The sequence below is a fragment of the Drosophila sulfurigaster genome, unplaced genomic scaffold (assembly GCF_023558435.1).
Source record: "Drosophila sulfurigaster albostrigata strain 15112-1811.04 unplaced genomic scaffold, ASM2355843v2 contig_182_pilon, whole genome shotgun sequence".
Taxonomy (NCBI): domain Eukaryota; kingdom Metazoa; phylum Arthropoda; class Insecta; order Diptera; family Drosophilidae; genus Drosophila; species Drosophila sulfurigaster.
In genome coordinates this window covers 197087-218037 of record NW_026909662.1, presented here as the reverse complement: position 1 = coordinate 218037, position 20951 = coordinate 197087, and the positions used below count along the sequence as shown (strand labels likewise).

At 44.3% G+C, this 20951-nt stretch overlaps 3 protein-coding genes and 1 pseudogene across 3 annotated transcripts; all 4 read right to left on the bottom strand.

Moving 5' to 3' along the window:
* Positions 1-1923: 1923 nt before the first annotated feature.
* LOC133849686 (5.8S ribosomal RNA) lies at positions 1924-2103 on the bottom strand (annotated as a pseudogene).
* A 3717-nt stretch (positions 2104-5820) lies between these two features.
* Positions 5821-6762, bottom strand: LOC133849683 (uncharacterized). Its single transcript, XM_062285803.1, has 3 exons — positions 6693-6762; positions 6025-6623; positions 5821-5961 (listed from the first exon to the last, which is right to left on the bottom strand). The coding sequence occupies exons 1-3, from the start codon at positions 6760-6762 to the stop codon at positions 5821-5823; spliced, it is 810 nt and encodes a 269-aa protein (XP_062141787.1).
* A 311-nt stretch (positions 6763-7073) lies between these two features.
* LOC133849682 (uncharacterized) lies at positions 7074-7976 on the bottom strand. Its single transcript, XM_062285802.1, has one exon. It carries the CDS (start codon positions 7974-7976, stop codon positions 7074-7076), a length of 903 nt encoding a protein of 300 aa, XP_062141786.1.
* A 7848-nt stretch (positions 7977-15824) lies between these two features.
* LOC133849680 (uncharacterized) lies at positions 15825-20039 on the bottom strand. The gene is made up of 5 exons (XM_062285801.1): positions 19536-20039; positions 17508-19198; positions 17213-17366; positions 16406-17089; positions 15825-16322 (listed from the first exon to the last, which is right to left on the bottom strand). The coding sequence occupies exons 1-5, from the start codon at positions 20037-20039 to the stop codon at positions 15825-15827; spliced, it is 3531 nt and encodes a 1176-aa protein (XP_062141785.1).
* Between the last annotated feature and the right edge of the window lie 912 nt (positions 20040-20951).

Below are 20951 nucleotides of genomic sequence, written 5' to 3'. Positions count from 1 at the left end.
CGCTAAGCACGTTAGTAGCGGCGCTTACACCACCACTAGCGGCTCCTAGACACTCTTTACCTAACCCAGCATCATCTAAAGAAGCAGCCTTCTTCAGCTTCTTCGCTGACGCCGATCCCCCCTTCCGCTTAACCTTCCCGTCAGCCACCGAAGGGAGGTCATCCATCGACGCACCACTCCCCCCAGCTCCAACGGCCAGCTTGCACGCTGGCATCCAAGACTTTTGTGCAAGTCTTAAAAAACACACAACTGTACTCACCAGAAAGTAGGTCACACGAAATTAATCTGCTTTAAGAGCGCTTAAAACAAGCACACGCACGCACACACTCGCAACGACGCGCGACGATTTTCCCACGCTACTCACACGCACACAGCGAACGAGAAGCACAAAGCGCACACACGAAAATTTACCGCTACTCGAAAGACAACAAATAACTGTTATCGCAAAAACACTACGAAATGCAGGCACCCCTCAGCACGTCTGTTCAGCTCAACAGTTGAAACCAGACTGAGTAGATAGGGACAGTAGGAATCTCGTTAATCCATTCATGCGCGTCACTAATTAGATGACGAGGCATTTGGCTATTTTTTTCTTCCGCAGTTTTCCATTAAGAAGAGCGCATCAGCAATAGCAAGAACAATACAAAAAGCCGACGGCAGTTCTTGCATCTCAACAAAAATACATACAAACATACAAATGTATATAGTACATACTATGTACATACATACAATCGTGCCGGTCCACTCATAATTTTTTACCAAGTGTATCGGATACACTTACCCATAATCACCGGCACCGGCTTTACCCGAGTGCATAGAATCACCGATCGCAAATTGACGAATATGCCTCGGCACTTGCACAATAAGTGTCGGGCCTTTCTTGATACTCATACTCATGAGTATAAGCCTTTCGATACACTTATGCTCATGAGTATAAGCCTCATGAGTATGTGTATTTTTGGCTACTCACACTTATGAGTGCAAGTATATCGAAAAGGCACATGAGTAACCGGTGCACCGGTTGAGTGTGTGTACCCGTGCCGTTCTCTGATATGCACACTATCGTTATAATATTGATTAAATATTACAATTCTAATGATGAATTTTCCATAACAGATATTCAGGTTCATCGGGCTTAACCTCTAAGCAGTTTCACGTACTATTTAACTCTCTATTCAGAGTTCTTTTCAACTTTCCCTCACGGTACTTGTTTACTATCGGTCTCATGGTTATATTTAGTTTTAGATGGAGTTTACCACCCACTTAGTGCTGCACTATCAAGCAACACGACTCTTTGGAAACATCATCTAATAATTATTAACGTTATACGGGCCTGGCACCCTCTATGGGTAAATATCCTCATTTAAGAAGGACTTAAATCGTTAATTTCTCATACTAGAATATTGACGTTCCATACACTGCATCTCACATTTGCCATATAGAAAAAGTGACTTAGTGCTGAACTGATTTCTTTTCGCTCGCCGCTACTAAGAAAATCCTTGTTAGTTTCTTTTCCTCCCCTAATTAATATGCTTAAATTCAGGTATTAGTCCCATATGAGTTGAGGTTGTTTAATTACACTTGTAGACAATTCTCTGCCTATTTTGAAATATACTATCTTTTTTTGTAGGTCCATAATATTCACAAAATTATTCTCTATACCATATTCATTAATAAGAGGCAATTCTAGTTTATAAAATAATATATTTTATGCTAGACATTCCTCAGTATTATTTGAAATGAATAAAGAACATATAATTCTTCAAATTTCTCATGCAACAGAGTTTTAGTATATTCTTTTATTAATTCATATTATGAATATCTTAAGCGACAACTTTTTAGATTCACACTTATATTATCCAACAATATACAATGTGCTTAAAATTCCGAAAAATTTTAAACAACTTATTTAGCATAGTCTTACAACCCTCAACCATATGTAATCCAAGCAGCACTAAAAAAATTAATTAAAGTACATAACAGCATGGACTGCGATATGCGTTCAAAATGTCGATGTTCATGTGTCCTGCAGTTCACACGATGACGCACAGTTTGCTGCGTTCTTCATCGACCCATGAGCCGAGTGATCCACCGCTTAGAGTGATATAATTTTTTTTTTATTTCATTACGTCAATAATATTTTTATTGAAAGAAATTAAAAATACACCAAATATACCTAAAAAAATGTCTTAGTTTTACATAATCGATAATAATAAGATATATAAGGTGTTGCGAACCAATGTATGCGCACAATACATTTTACAACGCATGTATATTATGGTACATATACACGCAGTTTTTTTATTTTATCCAAAACACATAAAACACTCTTAATACAGTATATAATAATAATACATAACAAACGGTTTTTAGCTAATTTAAATTATTATATGTTGCATAATTGTATCTCATATGATTTAATAAAATATTTATATTTATTAGTTACTTAATTTATTAAATATTGCAATTCCCTAAAAGAGAAAAACAAATTTAATTTATTAACGGTTAGATGCATTAAAACAATAATGATCCTTCCGCAGGCTCACCTACGGAAACCTTGTTACGACTCTTACTTCCTCTAAATAATCAAGTTCGGTCAACTTTTGCGAAACAACCGCAACACACAAGGGGTGACAGTGATCACGTCCGGAGACCTCACTAAATAATTCAATCGGTAGTAGCGACGGGCGGTGTGCACAAAGGGCAGGGACGTAATCAATGCGAGTTAATGACTCACACTTACTGGGAATTCCAAGTTCATGTCAACAGTTTCAGTTCACAATCCCAAGCATGAAAGTGGTTCAGCGGTTTACCCGGACCTCTCGGTCTAGGAAATACACGTTGATACTTTCATTGTAGCGCGCGTGCAGCCCAGGACATCTAAGGGCATCACAGACCTATTATTGCTCAATCTCATTATTGCTAGACGCAATTTGTCCATTTAAGAAGCTAGTGTCCTTATAATGGGACAAATCAACAGGTACGGCTCCACTTATATAAACACATTCAAACACAATAAACATTTTACTGCCACCATGAATGAAGGCTATATAAGCTTCAACACCATAATCCTGAAGATATCTATTTAATATATTTGAGTCTCGTTCGTTATCGGAATTAACCAGACAGGCCATGCACCACCACCCATAGATTCGAGAAAGAGCTATCAATCTGTCTTACACACTTATGTTCGGACCTGGTAAGTTTTCCCGTGTTGAGTCAAATTAAGCCGCAGGCTCCACTCCTGGTGGTGCCCTTCCATCAATTCTTTTAAGTTTCAGCTTTGCAACCATACTTCCCCCCGGAGCCCAAAAGCTTTGGTTTCCCGGGAAGCGACTGAAAGAGCCATAAAAGTAGCTAGACCCAATTGCTAGCTGGCATCGTTTATGGTTAGAACTAGGACGGTATCTGATCGCCTTCGAACCTCCAACTTTCGTTCTTGATTAATGAAAACATCTTTGGCAAATGCTTTCGCTTAAGTTAGTCTTACGACGGTCCAAGAATTTCACCTCTCGCGTCGTAATACTAATGCCCCCCAAACTGCTTCTATTAATCATTACCTCTTGATCTGAAAACCAATGAAAGCAGAACAGAGGTCTTATTTCATTATCCCATGCACAGAATATTCAGGCATTTAAAGCCTGCTTTAAGCACTCTCTTCCCTTGCGCATCTTTGGTCCTGGCTTGCTCAATGGAGCAACCAACGCCTCTGCTGCCTTTTCAGCCGCCCTAAACTCTTCAAGCATACTCCCCAATGAGCACATCGGGGTCGAATCTGCCGACACCAGATTCTCCTCAGCCACGCTAAGCACGTTAGTAGCGGCGCTGACACCACCACTAGCGGCTCCCGGATACTCTTTACCTAACCCAGCATCATCTAAAGAAGCTAAAGAAGCTGCCTTCTTCAGCTTCTTCGCTGACGCCGATCCCCCCTTCCGCTTAACCTTCCCGTCAGCCATCGACGCACCACTCCCCCCAGCTCCAACGGCCGGCTTGCACGCTGGCATCCAAGACTTTTGTGCAAGTCTTAAAAACACACAACTGTACTCACCAGAAAGTAGGTCACACGAAATTAATCTGCTTTAAGAGCGCTTAAAACAAGCACACGCACGTACACACTCGCAACGACGCGCGACGATTTTCCCACGCTACTCACACGCACACAGCGAACGAGAAGCACAAAGCGCACACACGAAAATTTACCGCTACTCGAAAGACAACAAATAACTGTTATCGCAAAAACACTACGAAATGCAGGCACCCCTCAGCACATCTGTTCAGCTTAACAGTTGAAACCAGACTGAGTAGATAGGGACAGTAGGAATCTCGTTAATCCATTCATGCGCGTCACTAATTAGATGACGAGGCATTTGGCTATTTTTTTTTTTTTTCCGCAGTTTTCCCTTAAGAGGGTCAAGTTCAAGTTTTTTAATTATGACAAAATATAAATTTTAGTTACTTTTTTTTACTTGAAAATTTTCGGCTTTCGCCTTGAACTTAGGACCGACTAACTCGTGATCAACCACTGTGCACACGAAACCCTTCTCCACTTCAGTCCTCCAAGGTCTCATTCGATTATTTGCTACTACCACCAAGATCTGTACCAGAGAACGGCTTCGGGTGAATGACAAAAATTCATACGCGCTCAACAACCGAATAATCACACTGTTCGGATCAGCCGATCAAACTTGCATGCGCTCACATTTTCGTTGTAGATTTTAAATCCACTCGGGTGCGAGCGATTTTTTGTTTCACTCCAAATTATTCGGCTCGTGTTCAGCATAATGATTTCGGGCGCTACTCATTCGGTTCAACAATCAATTTTTTGAACAAGAATAGCAATCAACTCACAAAAATCAACTCGTATGATTTTACTCATGCGCGCAGCAAACGGTACTTTTCTGCACAGATGAAATGTGCGAAGACAAAAAAAACAAGCAACAACAACAAGCTTCAAGAAGCTCGCATAGAAATTGTTATTGTACATGCATTCGTAATGCTCACTTCGTGTCGTCTTGTCGCTAATCGTTTACTCATAAACGATCAACTCGAATTGATCCGAATGATGCTTTCGTCAACACATACTCATTTTTTTGATCGGAATGATGCGTACGGCAAAATAAATTGAAATTCACTCATCACTGTTTTTTATTCAGTGAGTTGAGTTGAATGAGAAATTTTGAGCCGAAAACTCAAGATGATCGGAATGATGTGTACAGCAAAATGAGTTGATTTTTACTCATCGCTGTGTTTTGTTCAGTGAGTTGAGTTGATTGGAAAAGTACGCGTATGGTTAAAATCAAGAAAATAGTGATTTTTGCAGTTCTCTGATCTGTACCAATGACGGCTCCATGCAGGCTTACGCCAAACACTTCTAAGCACACCATTGTACCTTCCTACTCACTAAAGTTTCAAAATTTTTATTACAAGTAATATAAATCATCTACTTTAGCGGTGTGTAGGGGGGGCGACGATGGATGAAATAACAACACTTTCACTTTTAATTAATATAAACTTGTAACTTTGTAGTGATTTTTATTTTCACTTGAAAATATACATGTGGTGTGCGTAGAAGAAAATTTTGAACAGTAGAATAAGGCGGAGTAGGAAAAAGCACTAAAAAGGGCAGGGTGACCATCTTCAGAGGAAACCAAGAACAGTGTGTCTGTGCGTATGACATGGTCACACGCACAGTATACTAGCTTTGTCGCTATCGATAACACTCGATCGCGACCACACTGTCAGCTGGCCTGAGTGGTCACACCTGCAGTCATCTGGCATCAACATCCTCCCCCCCTTGCAATGAGTTGCAAAACGGTATCATTGACCAAATGGACCGGACAGATTCCAACCCAAGGTGGAATTCTGGGCCATTGGCAAACCGTTGGTGGTCGGCAGGAGGCCAGGTAGGATGATGTGAGGATACACATCAGTGCCGAGCACCAGGGACACCATCGATGGCTGGAACCAGCGTTCGCCGGCGAGCGTGATGCTGCGGAATTGCTCCAAGTTCTCGCCATCGACGGGTCGGAGGGGGGGGGTGCGGCTGCAGAGTTGCGAGTCCACCTGCAGCAGCACCTTTCGACGGAACTCGGATGTCCGTGAGCGGATGATCGCCGTGCAGACGCCTTCCGTACCAACGCGGGTGACGGATAGCCGGTAGGCTGTTGCCAAAGATGCGCTGATACGGCTGGTCGCCGCGCACGGGTCGATCAGCGCTCGCATCTCAAAGGTCTTGCATCCGGTGTCGATCAGGATGTTGGCCGTCGGAAGTATGCTCACAGCCTTGTCCTGCAGCAAGGATGCGAGCGACGTCGGAAAGGCCTCCTCGGACGTCGGCGAGGCCGGTCGATGGGGTGACGGCGAGCGGGAGCGTGACTGTGGCGAGCGTGGCCGTGGCGAGCGCGGCCTTGGCGAGCGTGGCCTTGTTGGGGTTCGGGACCGGGTGGAGACCGGTTGGTCATCGCCTCGTCGCTGACGGTTGGGGTGAGCGCTGCGTGCCTCCTTGAAGTGTAGCAGTGTGTGGTGGTCCCCCCGACACACTCTGCACCTTCCCGCGCTGCGGCAGGATTGCCCGGAGTGTTGGTGGGCCAGACAGTTAGAGCAGTACTTGTTGATGAGTACTGCTCTCTACCGTTTCTCCGCTGTCAGCCTCAGGAATCGCTGACATTTCCGGAGTGGGTGGATCCCACGGCACACGCGACACCGGAACGAATTGGTGCCAGCGGGCTGGTTCTGGTGGGTGGATGTGTGTGACGGCATACTACATGAAATGAAAAAAAAGAAACAAACGATTATTGTAGTAGCCTCTTTGCAGTGTCAATGACACACGGAACAGGACAGCATAGGACGACGAGTAAGAGTACAGGATAGGATGTTATTCGTCCTTCAGTCCTTCTGACGTGGAGGGGTCAGTCTTGCTGTCCATCGGGAGTAGGATAAGTTTGGCAACGGGTCTTCGGATGGTACCCCGCGCCGTGAGCACATCTACCACTCGGACCTTGGCGTCGGTGCCTGGACACGTCGTCAGCACCCGTCCTAGGCGCCACTCGTTAGAGGGAGGTTGTCTTCCTTTATGACGACCATGTCACCGATCCGAAGGTTCCGGGTAGGGATTGCCATTTCGTCCGTTTGTGCAGCTCCTTCAGGTACTCATCTTTCCAACGGAAACAAAATTGTTGGTGAAGAGCCTTCAGTCGCTGCCATCGGTTGAGGATGGAGGTGGCCGGTTGATTAATTGGTGGTTCCAACACCGAAATAAGAGGGCCACCTATGAGGAAATGGCCAGGAGTGAGCGCTAGTAAATCCGACGGATCCTCGGACATAGGGGAAATCGGCCTCGAATTCAGGCAGGCTTCGATCTTAGCGAGAAGAGTGGACAACTCTTCGAACGTATATTTCGAGGTGGATGTCGCCTTGTAAAAGAGTGCCTTAAAACTCTTTACGCCGGCTTCCCATAATCTACCCATATGCGGGGCGCCCGGCGGGTTGAAGTGCCAGGATAGGCTCTTGTGGGCGTGTTGTGCGATAATGCACTCCCTCGTCGCTTCCAAGAAGTCGTTGGAGATCACCTTGTCAGCTCCAACGAAGGTTTTCCCGTTGTCCGAGTACATTTGGTGTGGACACCCGCGCCGTGCGATGAAACGGGAGAATGCGGCCAGGAATTTCTCCGTCGTGAGATCCGATGTTGCCTCCAAGTGGATCGCCTTCGTGCTGAAGCACACGAAGACGCAGACATATCCTTTGGTGATGAGGCAGGCTCGGCCAGTGTAGTTCTTTATTTCGAATGGGCCGGCGAAGTCGACTCCAGTGTGCGTGAACGGTCTCGAGTAGGACGCCCTTTCCTTGGGCAAGTCCCCCATCATTTGGGTCTGCAATCTCTTCTTGTAGATGACGCAAACCTTGCAGGAGTTGATGGTGGATTTAACGAGGACCTTCAACTTTGGAATCCAGAATCTGGAACGGATCAGCCGCATGACGACTTGGTTACCCCCATGTAAGGATATACGATGGGTGAAACGAACCAGTAGTCGTGCAAAGGACGAGGAATACGAGAGGATGATTGGATGACTCTCATCGTAACGCAGCGAGTGGGACGCCCTCAGACGCCCACAGGCCCGTAGAATCCCTTGCCATCGAGGAAAGGGTTCAAATTTCGGATTGAACTTGAGGAAGGAACCGGCTGCTTGGACTGCAGACATTGGTATTCCTGTTGGAAAGTGTGTCGTTGAGCCATGACGATTAGCCGCTCTTGGATCCGTGACAGCTCATCCGCCTGGACCACGGTAGAGCTTGGAACTGCCAACTTCCGACTCTTATCGATGAATCGGAGAACATAGGCAGACGTGCGCAGTGCCCTGCCAAACTCAGAGAACTTGCTCAGGAAGTCGGGAGTCGGAGGTAACTTAGCGACGTTGCACTTAATCCGCTGCTCCAGCAGAGTCTCCGGAATGGGACTTGGAGATGTTGGCCATTGCTCCGACGGGAGATGAAGCCACTCTGGTCCATGCCACCACAAAGGATTACGAATCAATTCTTGTGGCAGGACACCACGGCTTGCAAGATCTGCCGGATTGTGCTCGGATCGCACATGCGACCAGTTCTTGGCGTCGCTGGCTTGGACAATCTTGGCCACACGATTGGCCACAAAGGTTGTCCATCGGCAGGGTGGCTTGTTCAACCAGGCGAGAACAACACAACCGCGGCCAAATCGGAAAAAATTAGCGAACTCTTTTAAACTGTATAGATACTTACACATACTTATACATAAAAGGATATATATATATATATATACTGTGCCAAGTATACACACAGTAGAAAAGATGGCTGAGAAAAAATGCCGGTCGAACGCTTATGTACTTATATATATGCTGTGTCACATATATATAAGCTACAAGGAAAAAAATATGGTGCGAACACGACACTTGCACAAATGTATGAGGAAAAAAAAAAGTGTATTACTTATCTTGTCAACCAATTGCTTGCTGGGGTCGAGCGATATCCAATCCGGCTCGAAGGACCAAAATGTGTAGGGTTGCGACGATGGATGAAATAACAACACTTTCACTTTTAATTAATATAAATTTGTAACTTTGTAGTGCGTTTTATTTTCACTTGAAAATATACATGTGGTGTGCGTAGAAGAAAATTTTGAACAGTAGAATAAGGCGGAATAGGAAAAAGCACTAAAAAGGGCAGGGTGACCATCTTCAGAGGAAACCAAGAACAGTGTGTCTGTGCGTATGACACGGTCACACGCGCAGTATACTAGCATTGTCGCTATCGATAACACTCGATCGCGACCATACTGTCAGCTGGCCTGAGTAGTCACACCTGCAGTCATCTGGCATCAACAAGCGGTAATGTATAGGTATACAACTTAAGCGCCATCCATTTTAAGGGCTAGTTGCTTCGGCAGGTGAGTTGTTACACACTCCTTAGCGGATTTCGACTTCCATGATCACCGTCCTGCTGTTTTAAGCAACCAACGCCTTTCATGGTTTCTGAATGAATTGTTAATTTGGGCACCACAACATTCCGTTTGGTTCATCCCACAGCGCCAGTTCTGCTTACCAAAAGTGACCCACTGGGCACATTATATCATAACCTTAAACTTCAACCTCATATCATATGGCTGCAGTTCAATAAAAAATTCACCAAGTCCAAAAAAATTTTTTCTCAAGTTAAATTCAAAATCTTATCTCATTATATTAATAAACTGTATAAAATGCTATTTAAAAAGTTTTTCATTCAATTTTCACATGTTGAAATTTTTTGTCAATGTTGAACTCATATCTCGGTAGAACCTCATATCATATGGCTGCAGTTCAAAAAAAAATTCACCAAGTCCAAAAAAATTTTTTCTCAAGTTAAATTCAAAATCTTATCTCATTATATTAATAAACTGTATAACATGCTATTTATAAAGTTTTTCATTCAATTTTCACATGTTGAAATTTTTTGTCAATGTTGAACTCATATCTCGGTAGAACCTCATATCATATGGCTGCAGTTCAATAAAAATTCACCAAGTCCAAAAAATTTTTCTCAAGTTAAATTCAAAATCTTATCTCATTATATTAATAAACTGTATAAAATGCTATTTGAAAAGTTTTTTCTTCAATTTTCATATGTTGAAATTTTTTGTCATATTTCGCTAGAACCTCATATCATATGGCTGCAGTTCAATAAAAAATTCACCAAGTCCAAAAAAATTTTTTCTCAAGTTAAATTCAAAATCTTATCTCATTATATTAATAAACTGTATAAAATGCTATTTAAAAGTTTTTCATTAAATTTTCACATGTTGAAATTTTTTGTCAATGTTGAACTCATATCTCTGTAGAACCTCATATCATATGGCTGCAGTTCAAAAAAAAAATTCACCAAGTCCAAAAAAATTTTTTCTCAAGTTAAATTCAAAATCTTATCTCATTATATTAATAAACTGTATAACATGCTATTTAAAAAGTTTTTCATTCAATTTTCACATGTTGAAATTTTTTGTCAATGTTGAACTCATATCTCGGTAGAACCTCATATCATATGGCTGCAGTTCAATAAAAATTCATCAAGTCCAAAAAATTTTTCTCAAGTTAAATTCAAAATCTTATCTCATTATATTAATAAACTGTATAACATGCTATTTAAAAAGTTTTTTATTCTATTTTGACATGTTGAAATTTTTTGTCAATGTTGAACTCATATCTCGGTAGAACCTCATATCATTTGGCTGCAGTTCAATAAAAAATTCACCAAGTCCAAAAAATTTTTTCTCAAGTTAAATTCAAAATCTTATCTCATTATATTAATAAACTGTATAAAATGCTATTTGAAAAGTTTTTTCTTCAATTTTCATATGTTGAAATTTTTTGTCATATTTCGCTAGAACCTCATATCATATGGCTGCAGTTCAATAAAAAATTCACCAAGTCCAAAAAAATTTTTTCTCAAGTTAAATTCAAAATCTTATCTCATTATATTAATAAACTGTATAAAATGCTATTTAAAAAGTTTTTCATTCAATTTTCACATGTTGAAATTTTTTGTCAATGTTGAACTCATATCTCGGTAGAACCTCATATCATATGGCTGCAGTTCAATAAAAAATTCACCAAGTCCAAAAAAATTTTTTCTCAAGTTAAATTCAAAATCTTATCTCATTATATTAATAAACTGTATAACATGCTATTTAAAAAGTTTTTTATTCTATTTTGACATGTTGAAATTTTTTGTCAATGTTGAACTCATATCTCGGTAGAACCTCATATCATTTGGCTGCAGTTCAATAAAAAATTCACCAAGTCCAAAAAAATTTTTTCTCAAGTTAAATTCAAAATCATATCTCATTATATTAATAAACAGTATAAAATGCTATTTAAAAAGTTTTTCATTCAATTTTCATATGTTGAAATTTTTTGTCAAAATTGAACTTATAAGTTTTTCATGTCTTAAGTTGCGCCACCAATATGATGCCGTCCTTTTGCTACCAAATAAATATGTATAACTAACACATACTAAATAAATGCATATTTAAAATATGCAAGTATTTTGTACACATAGATATACTATGCATATTCTTAATTTTCGCCACTAATATGATGGCGTCCTTTTGCTACCAAATAAATATATATTACCAACGCATAATAAATAAATGCATATTTAAAATACGCAAGTATTTTGTAAACAAATTTTCGCCACTAATATGATGGCGTCCTTTTGGCTACCAAATAAATATATATTACCAACGCATAATAAATAAATGCATATTTAAAATATGCAAGTATTTTGTAAACAAATTTTCGCCACTAATATGATGGCGTCCTTTTGGCTACCAAATAAATATATATTACCAACGCATAATAAATAAATGCATATTTAAAATATGCAAGTATTTTGTACACATAGATATACTATGCATATTCTTAATTTTCGCCACTAATATGATGGCGTCATTTTGCTACCAAATAAATATATATTACCAACGCATAATAAATAAATGCATATTTAAAATACGCAAGTATTTTGTAAACAAATTTTCGCCACTAATATGATGGCGTCCTTTTGGCTACCAAATAAATATATATTACCAACGCATAATAAATAAATGCATATTTAAAATATGCAAGTATTTTGTAAACAAATTTTCGCCACTAATATGATGGCGTCCTTTTGGCTACCAAATAAATATATATTACCAACGCATAATAAATAAATGCATATTTAAAATATGCAAGTATTTTGTACACATAGATATACTATGCATATTTTTAATCTTCGCCACTAATATGATGGCGTCCTTTTGGCTACCAAATAAATATATATAATTAACGCATACTAAATAAATGCATATTTAAAATATACAAGTATATTTTGTACACATTGATATATTATTTATTTATATATATAATATATTCATATATTATATAAATATTCTTCTTATATGCGTAATTGTATAACATAATTATGCATACAATTTTGCATATTTATATATATAAACATATATACGTTTCCATATATACATCATACATATAATATTTTTTATATATGCCTTAAACATATATATTTTATCGAATCGTCAAGCAAAGGATAAGCTTCAGTGGATCGCAGTATGGCAGCTGCTCAACCACTTACAACACCTTGCCTGTTATAAAAGTCGTTTACAATTGATTCAAGGCTTTGTCATTGTATTAAATAATGTTTTAATATATAACTAGCGCGGCACCAGGTGATCGAAGATCCTCCCAATTTACTATGTTATATGTAACATTGGCATCACATCCATCGTCGTCTATTAAATGAATAATAAACTTTTAATGGTTTAGAAGCCATACAATGCAAATTGCCCTTATTTATCATTGCAGTCCAGCACGGATACGACCTTAGAGGCGTTCAGGCATAATCCAACGGACGTAGCGTCATACCACTGTTCGCTCGAACAAGTATTGTGCCATTGGTCCGTACCTGCGGTTCCTCTCGTACTACGCAGGAATGCTGTCGCAACAACGTTTTGTCATTAGTAGGGTAAAACTAACCTGTCTCACGACGGTCTAAACCCAGCTCACGTTCCCTTGCATGGGTGAACAATCCAACGCTTGGTGAATTTTGCTTCACAATGATAGGAAGAGCCGACATCGAAGGATCAAAAGCGACGTCGCTATGAACGCTTGGCCGCCACAAGCCAGTTATCCCTATGGTAACTTTTCTGACACCTCTTGTTAAAAACTCTTTAAACCAAAAGGATCGATAGGCCGAGCTTTTGCTGTCCCTGTGTGTACTGAACACCGAGATCAAGTCAGCATTTGCCCTTTTGCTCTATGTGTGGTTTCTGTCCGCACTGAGCTGGCCTTGGGACACCTCCGTTATTATTTGAGAGATGTACCGCCCCAGTCAAACTCCCTACCTGGCAATGTCCTTGAATTGGATCATACCTGAGTAATTGGAGTTATACCAAATTTTTAATTTGAGAATACATAAATGCACTCTCTCATTAATGAATTTGTTTGCGATTATATAACAAGCAAAATAAATTGAAATTCACTCATCACTGTTTTTTATTCAGTGAGTTGAGTTGAATGAGAAATTTTGAGCCGAAAACTCAAGATGATCGGAATGATGTGTACAGCAAAATGAGTTGATTTTTACTCATCGCTGTGTTTTGTTCAGTGAGTTGAGTTGATTGGAAAAGTACGCGTATGGATAAAATCAAGAAAATAGTGATTTTTGCAGTTCTCTGATCTGTACCAATGACGGCTCCATGCAGGCTTACGCCAAACACTTCTAAGCACACCATTGTACCTTCCTACTCACTAAAGTTTCAAAATTTTTATTACAAGTAATATAAATCATCTACTTTAGCGGTGTGTAGGGGGGCGACGATGGATGAAATAACAACACTTTCACTTTTAATTAATATAAACTTGTAACTTTGTAGTGCGTTTTATTTTCACTTGAAAATATACATGTGGTGTGCGTAGAAGAAAATTTTGAACAGTAGAATAAGGCGGAGTAGGAAAAGCACTAAAAGGGCAGGGTGACCATCTTCAGAGGAAACCAAGAACAGTGTGTCTGTGCGTATGACATGGTCACACGCACAGTATACTAGCTTTGTCGCTATCGATAACACTCGATCGCGACCACACTGTCAGCTGGCCTGAGTGGTCACACCTGCAGTCATCTGGCATCAACATCCTCCCCCCCTTGCAATGAGTTGCAAAACGGTATCATTGACCAAATGGACCGGACAGATTCCAACAAGGTGGAATTCTGGGCCATTGGCAAACCGTTTGTGGTCGGCAGGAGGCCAGGTAGGATGATGTGAGGATACACATCAGTGCCGAGCACCAGGGACACCATCGATGGCTGGAACCAGCGTTCGCCGGCGAGCGTGATGCTGCGGAATTGCTCCAAGTTCTCGCCATCGACGGGTCGGAGGGGGGTGCGGCTGCAGAGTTGCGAGTCCACCTGCAGCAGCACCTTCGACGGAACTCGGATGTCCGTGAGCGGATGATCGCCGTGCAGACGCCTTCCGTACCAACGCGGGTGACGGATAGCCGGTAGGCTGTTGCCAAAGATGCGCTGATACGGGTGGTCGCCGCGCACGGGTCGATCAGCGCTCGCATCTCAAAGGTCTTGCATCCGGTGTCGATCAGGATGTTGGCCGTCGGAAGTATGCTCACAGCCTTGTCCTGCAGCAAGGATGCGAGCGACGTCGGAAAGGCCTCCTCGGACGTCGGCGAGGCCGGTCGATGGGGTGACGGCGAGCGGGAGCGTGACTGTGGCCGTGGCGAGCGCGGCCTTGGCGAGCGTGGCCTTGTTGGGGTTCGGGACCGGGTGGAGACCGGTTGGTCATCGCCTCGTCGCTGACGGTTGGGGTGAGCGCTGCGTGCCTCCTTGAAGTGTAGGAGTGTGTGGTGGTCCCCGACACACTCTGCACCTTCCGCGCTGCGGCAGGATTGCCCGGAGTGTTGGTGGGCCAGACAGTTAGAGCAGTACTTGTTGATGAGTACTGCTCTCTACCGTTTCTCCGCTGTCAGCCTCAGGAATCGCTGACGTTTCCGGAGTGGGTGGATCCCACGGCACACGCGACACCGGAACGAATTGGTGCCAGCGGGCTGGTTCTGGTGGGTGGATGTGTGTGACGGCATACTACATGAAATGAAAAAAAAGAAACAAACGATTATTGTAGTAGCCTCTTTGCAGTGTCAATGACACACGGAACAGGACAGCATAGGACGACGAGTAAGAGTACAGGATAGGATGTTATTCGTCCTTCAGTCCTTCTGACGTGGAGGGGTCAGTCTTGCTGTCCATCGGGAGTAGGATAAGTTTGGCAACGGGTCTTCGGATGGTACCCCGCGCCGTGAGCACATCTACCACTCGGACCTTGGCGTCGGTGCCTGGACACGTCGTCAGCACCCGTCCTAGGCGCCACTCGTTAGAGGGGAGGTTGTCTTCCTTTATGACGACCATGTCACCGATCCGAAGGTTCCGGGTAGGGGATTGCCATTTCGTCCGTTTGTGCAGCTCCTTCAGGTACTCATCTTCCAACGGAAACAAAATTGTTGGTGAAGAGCCTTCAGTCGCTGCCATCGGTTGAGGATGGAGGTGGCCGGTTGATTAATTGGTGGTTCCAACTCCGAAATAAGAGGGCCACCTATGAGGAAATGGCCAGGAGTGAGCGCTAGTAAATCCGCGGATCCTCGGACATAGGGAAATCGGCCTCGAGTTCAGGCAGGCTTCGATCTTAGCGAGAAGAGTGGACAACTCTTCGAACGTATATTTCGAGGTGGATGTCGCCTTGTAAAAGAGTGCCTTAAAACTCTTTACGCCGGCATCCCATAATCTACCCATATGCGGGCGCCCGGCGGGTTGAAGTGCCAGGATAGGCTCTTGTGGGCGTGTTGTGCGATAATGCACTCCCTCGTCGCTTCCAAGAAGTCGTTGGAGATCACCTTGTCAGCTCCAACGAAGGTTTTCCCGTTGTCCGAGTACATTTGGTGTGGACACCCGCGCCGTGCGATGAAACGGGAGAATGCGGCCAGGAATTTCTCCGTCGTGAGATCCGATGTTGCCTCCAAGTGGATCGCCTTCGTGCTGAAGCACACGAAGACGCAGACATATCCTTTGGTGATGAGGCAGGCTCGGCCAGTGTAGTTCTTTATTTCGAATGGGCCGGCGAAGTCGACTCCAGTGTGCGTGAACGGTCTCGAGTAGGACGCCCTTTCCTTGGGCAAGTTCCCCATCATTTGGGTCTGCAATCTCTTCTTGTAGATGACGCAAACCTTGCAGGAGTTGATGGTGGATTTAACGAGGACCTTCAACTTTGGAATCCAGAATCTGGAACGGATCAGCCGCATGACGACTTGGTTACCCCATGTAAGGATATACGATGGGTGAAACGAACCAGTAGTCGTGCAAAGGACGAGGAATACGAGAGGATGATTGGATGACTCTCATCGTAACGCAGCGAGTGGGACGCCCTCAGACGCCCACAGGCCCGTAGAATCCCCTTGCCATCGAGGAAAGGGTTCAAATTTCGGATTGAACTTGAGGAAGGAACCGGCTGCTTGGACTGCAGACATTGGTATTCCTGTTGGAAAGTGTGTCGTTGAGCCATGACGATTAGCCGCTCTTGGATCCGTGACAGCTCATCCGCCTGGACCACGGTAGAGCTTGGAACTGCCAACTTCCGACTCTTATCGATGAATCGGAGAACATAGGCAGACGTGCGCAGTGCCCTGCCAAACTCAGAGAACTTGCTCAGGAAGTCGGGAGTCGGAGGTAACTTAGCGACGTTGCACTTAATCCGCTGCTCCAGCAGAGTCTCCGGAATGGGACTTGGAGATGTTGGCCATTGCTCCGACGGGAGATGAAGCCACTCTGGTCCATGCCACCACAAAGGATTACGAATCAATTCTTGTGGCAGGACACCACGGCTTGCAAGATCTGCCGGATTGTGCTCGGATCGCACATGCGACCAGTTCTTGGCGTCGCTGGCTTGGACAATCTTGGCCACACGATTGGCCACAAAGGTTGTCCATCGGCAGGGTGGCTTGTTCAACCAGGCGAGAACAATTGTTGAGTCGGTCTAAAAGAAAGTCTGGAAACTTTCTGCTGGCAGATTCAGGAGGAGGGCTGCAGATAGCTCAGCCAACAGGACGGCGCCACAAAGCTCCAGACGTGGCACTGAGAGAGACTTGACAGGAGCCACCTTTGTCTTCGCAGTAAGGAGATGCGTGGAAACCTTGTTCGCCGTCTCCACACGGACATAGATCGCTGCTCCGTACGCCCTTTCTGATGCATCACAGAATCCGTGGTACTGGAGCTTCACTCGTGTCTGGAATTGACCCATCTTGAATCCGGATCTTTCCCAGAGCAGGATAGCTCTGGAGGTACTCCTTCCATTGGAGTGAAAGATCCGTGGGTAGATGCTCGTCCCATTCGAGCGTTCTCAGCCAGATCTCCTGCATGAAGATCTTGGCTCGGATAACGAAAGGGCCAGCCACCCGGCTGGGTCGAAAAGCTTAGCGATTTGCGAGAGCACTTCCCTCTTCGTGTAGGAGTCCTGATGGGAAACTTCGGGTGGCATGAAGAAGAACTCGTCATCGTGAGCTTGCCACCTGATGCCCAGAGTTTTCGCCGTACTGGAGTCTTCGAGTTCAAGGAAATCTTCTCGAAGTAGATGGTCCTTTGGAATGTCCTTCAGCACGCTCTTATGGTTCGACGTCCACTTCCTCAGCGGGAAGCCAGCGCTGTCCAGGGCTGCACACACTTCCGCAATGGTCCGGATGGCCTCTTCTCTTGTGTGTGTCCCCGCTAGGACGTCGTCCACGTACATGTTGTTGGAAATGACTCGGCTTGCGAGAGGATACTCCAAGCGTATGTCATCAGCAAGTTGCTGGAGGACTCGTAGAGCCAGGAAAGGCGCACAGTTGACACCGAATGTCACTGTGTTCAACTCAAAGTCACGGATCTCACCGTCCGACGTGCGGAACAGAATTCGTTGGAACGGTGTGTGCTTTGAGTCCATGAGGATTTGGCGATACATCTTCGTTATGTCCGCATTGAACACATATCGATAGTATCGCCATCTGAGGATCTGTAACGTGAGATCCGATTGGAGAATGGGCCCTGAATGAAGGATATCATTCAGACTCTTGCCATTCGAGGATGGACAAGATGCGTTGAAAACGACCCGCACCTTCGTTGTGGTGCTATCTGGTTTGAAAACGGCGTGGTGAGGCAGGTAGAAATTAGGAGTCGTGACAATCGCCTGAGGCGATATGGGTGTCATATGACCCAAGTCCACGTACTCCTGGAGAACGGCATTGTACTGTTCCTTTAGAGAATCGTTTCTTGACAAACGATTCTCGTTCTTGAGAAATTGAGCCAGCGCTATAGATCTGGAATGACCCAGTTCAATGCCATCGGGCTTCCGGAATGGAAGAGTCACCCGATATCTACCACATTTGCTACGAGAAGTAGTCTTAACGAAGTTTTCTTCGCAAACGAAGTCTGACTCCTTTATCAGCTTCGCTGGAATATCCTCCACCTCCCAAAATTTGGAAAGTAGGCTGTCGAGCTGTTCGTCTGCTTGGAGGGCGACTCTTGTCGAAAACGCAGAAACAGTTGTCGACATACTCTGGGAGATTGGGCCGGTAAGAATCCAGCCAAACACGGTTTCCTGCCCAAGGAGTGAGCCACAATTGTTTGGCCGGGAGCCGCTCAAGATGACCGACGGAAGGATATCCGCGCCAATTAGTATATCGATCTGAGCGCTCTTGTAGAAGTGTGGATCTGCCAGCTCTATCGCTGGTAGATCCTTTAGGAAAGTTCGCGGCATATCGAAGGAGGGCAGTTTGCCTGCCAACTGTGGAATTACGAATGCCGAAGTCTCGATATGGAGCCTCGGCTTCGTCGGAGAACCAATGCTGAAGTGACATAACTTCTGCGATTGGGCCGCAACTGCGTGATTTAGCCCGGATACCTGGGCTCGCACGGACTGGAAAGGCAACTTAATGCGTCGGAACAAACGCTCAGAAATGAAGGTCGCTTCGGACCCGGAATCAATTAGCGCACGTGCGGTATATGTAGTGCCCAAGTGGCAAACATTGATGACCGCCGAGCCGAGAAGGACATTCTGAGCATTATTGGCAAAGAAATTCTGCACATTGGTTGCCGTTGGATTTGGAGTGGACTGTATATTGGAAGAAGAAGAAGAGGCACCATTGTGGGCACTGTCACCCCGATGGAGAAGAGTGTTGTGCCGCCCTTTGCATGTAAAGCAATTGTGCGCACTCGTACACTCTCGGAGTTGGTGACCTCTTGCGAAACAGTTTAGACAGAGACTTTTCTGTTTGATGTATGCCATTCTCTCATTGACCGACATTTGCAAAAAACGCGGACACACCCGGACAGGGTGATTCTCCTTTTAGCACAAGTCACACGATTTGCCTTTCGGAGTGACTCGGGCCTCAAAGGAGTTGACCCGCTTGGAATTCTGCGGTTGGGATGGTCCAGCAGTCGCTACAGACGGAAATGTCTGAATGCTCAAGAGCGGTCAAGCAACGTTGGATCGTGCTCTGCAGCTCCTTGATTGCTGCTCCCGACTCTTGGGTAACCGTGGACAGGTTGAACAGGATTTTCAACTGGCTTGTTATTAACAAGCGCTTGTTTTCAAATCGTTCGCAAAGAGCACCCCAAGCTGACGCGAAACCGTCGTTTGTCAGCGGAAATTTGGCTACGATTTCGTTGGCCTCATCTGCGGTCTTCGAATTCAGATGGAAAAGTTTCTCAACCGGAGTCAACCTTGGATTGTTGACATAGATGGCCGTGAAAAGGTCACGGAAAGTCGGCCACCGCAAGTAATCCCCACGGAACACTTCGGTGTCGACTGGAGGAAGCCGGCAGCCACTGGAGTATACAGGAGGAACGGATGCTTCACTCCTGCTGGGCCCGGAAACCTGGCTAATTTGCCCCTTAACACGGGCGAGACACCGCTCGTACACTGCATAGCAGTGATCGTATTTTGCCTCCATCGCCTGTGTGCCTTCACTGTCGCCGTCTTGATGCAGTGCATCAGCGCATGTGGAATAAGCGGCTTCGACATTGTCCCAGAGGACTTGCGGCCGGTCACGACGGATTTCGTACGTGTGTACATTGTCATCTTCGGCTGCAGGCCCTCTGACCCGACTCTCGAAGTGCGCCAGTCTGTCAGAGACGGCGACGAAGTTGCTGAGAGCCATTGCACGGGTTTTGCTAAATTTAGCTTGGACGGAACGGGTAGTTGCCTGACTACGTAGAGCAGTCGAAGATGTACGCAACAGCGGAGTCTTTGCAGAAGCAGACGGCGACGGACGATCGACCTTTACTCGGAGTTGAGCGGCAGGTGTGGCGGATTTGGACCCCGAAGGAGCGGGCGAAGCGGACGACAGGCGACGAGATGTGGTCGGAAGCTTTAACGAGTGTTTTGAGTCCTTTTCGCTCTTTTGGCTCTTGGACATACTATGCTTCGGCAGTCACTTTAGAGTCTTTTCTCAACAAAGACTCACGGTAAAGAGGACAGCCGAAAGCAAGCACAAATGGAAAAGAACTTCGGCTGTCACAGGATAGTGAGCAAAGCCGACACAAGAAAACAGACGAGGAACAAAATCGCTGTTGGGAAAAACAAAAATGTTTAAGTAAAACACAAACAGCAGCGTGAATCTTTATTTCTCGGTGTGATTGCTGCTGTTTATATACGTATACGGAAATGGATAATATATGTGTACGTGTAATAATGGATTGGTATATAAAATATATATAGAGGGAGCATACACGGAATGTATATGTAACGTGTACGGAAGTGCACGTGTATGTATTTGATAATATATATATATTATATGCACCAATGGACTTGAATATATTGTAGAGTATCAATATATGAGGAACATATACGGAGTGTATACGTA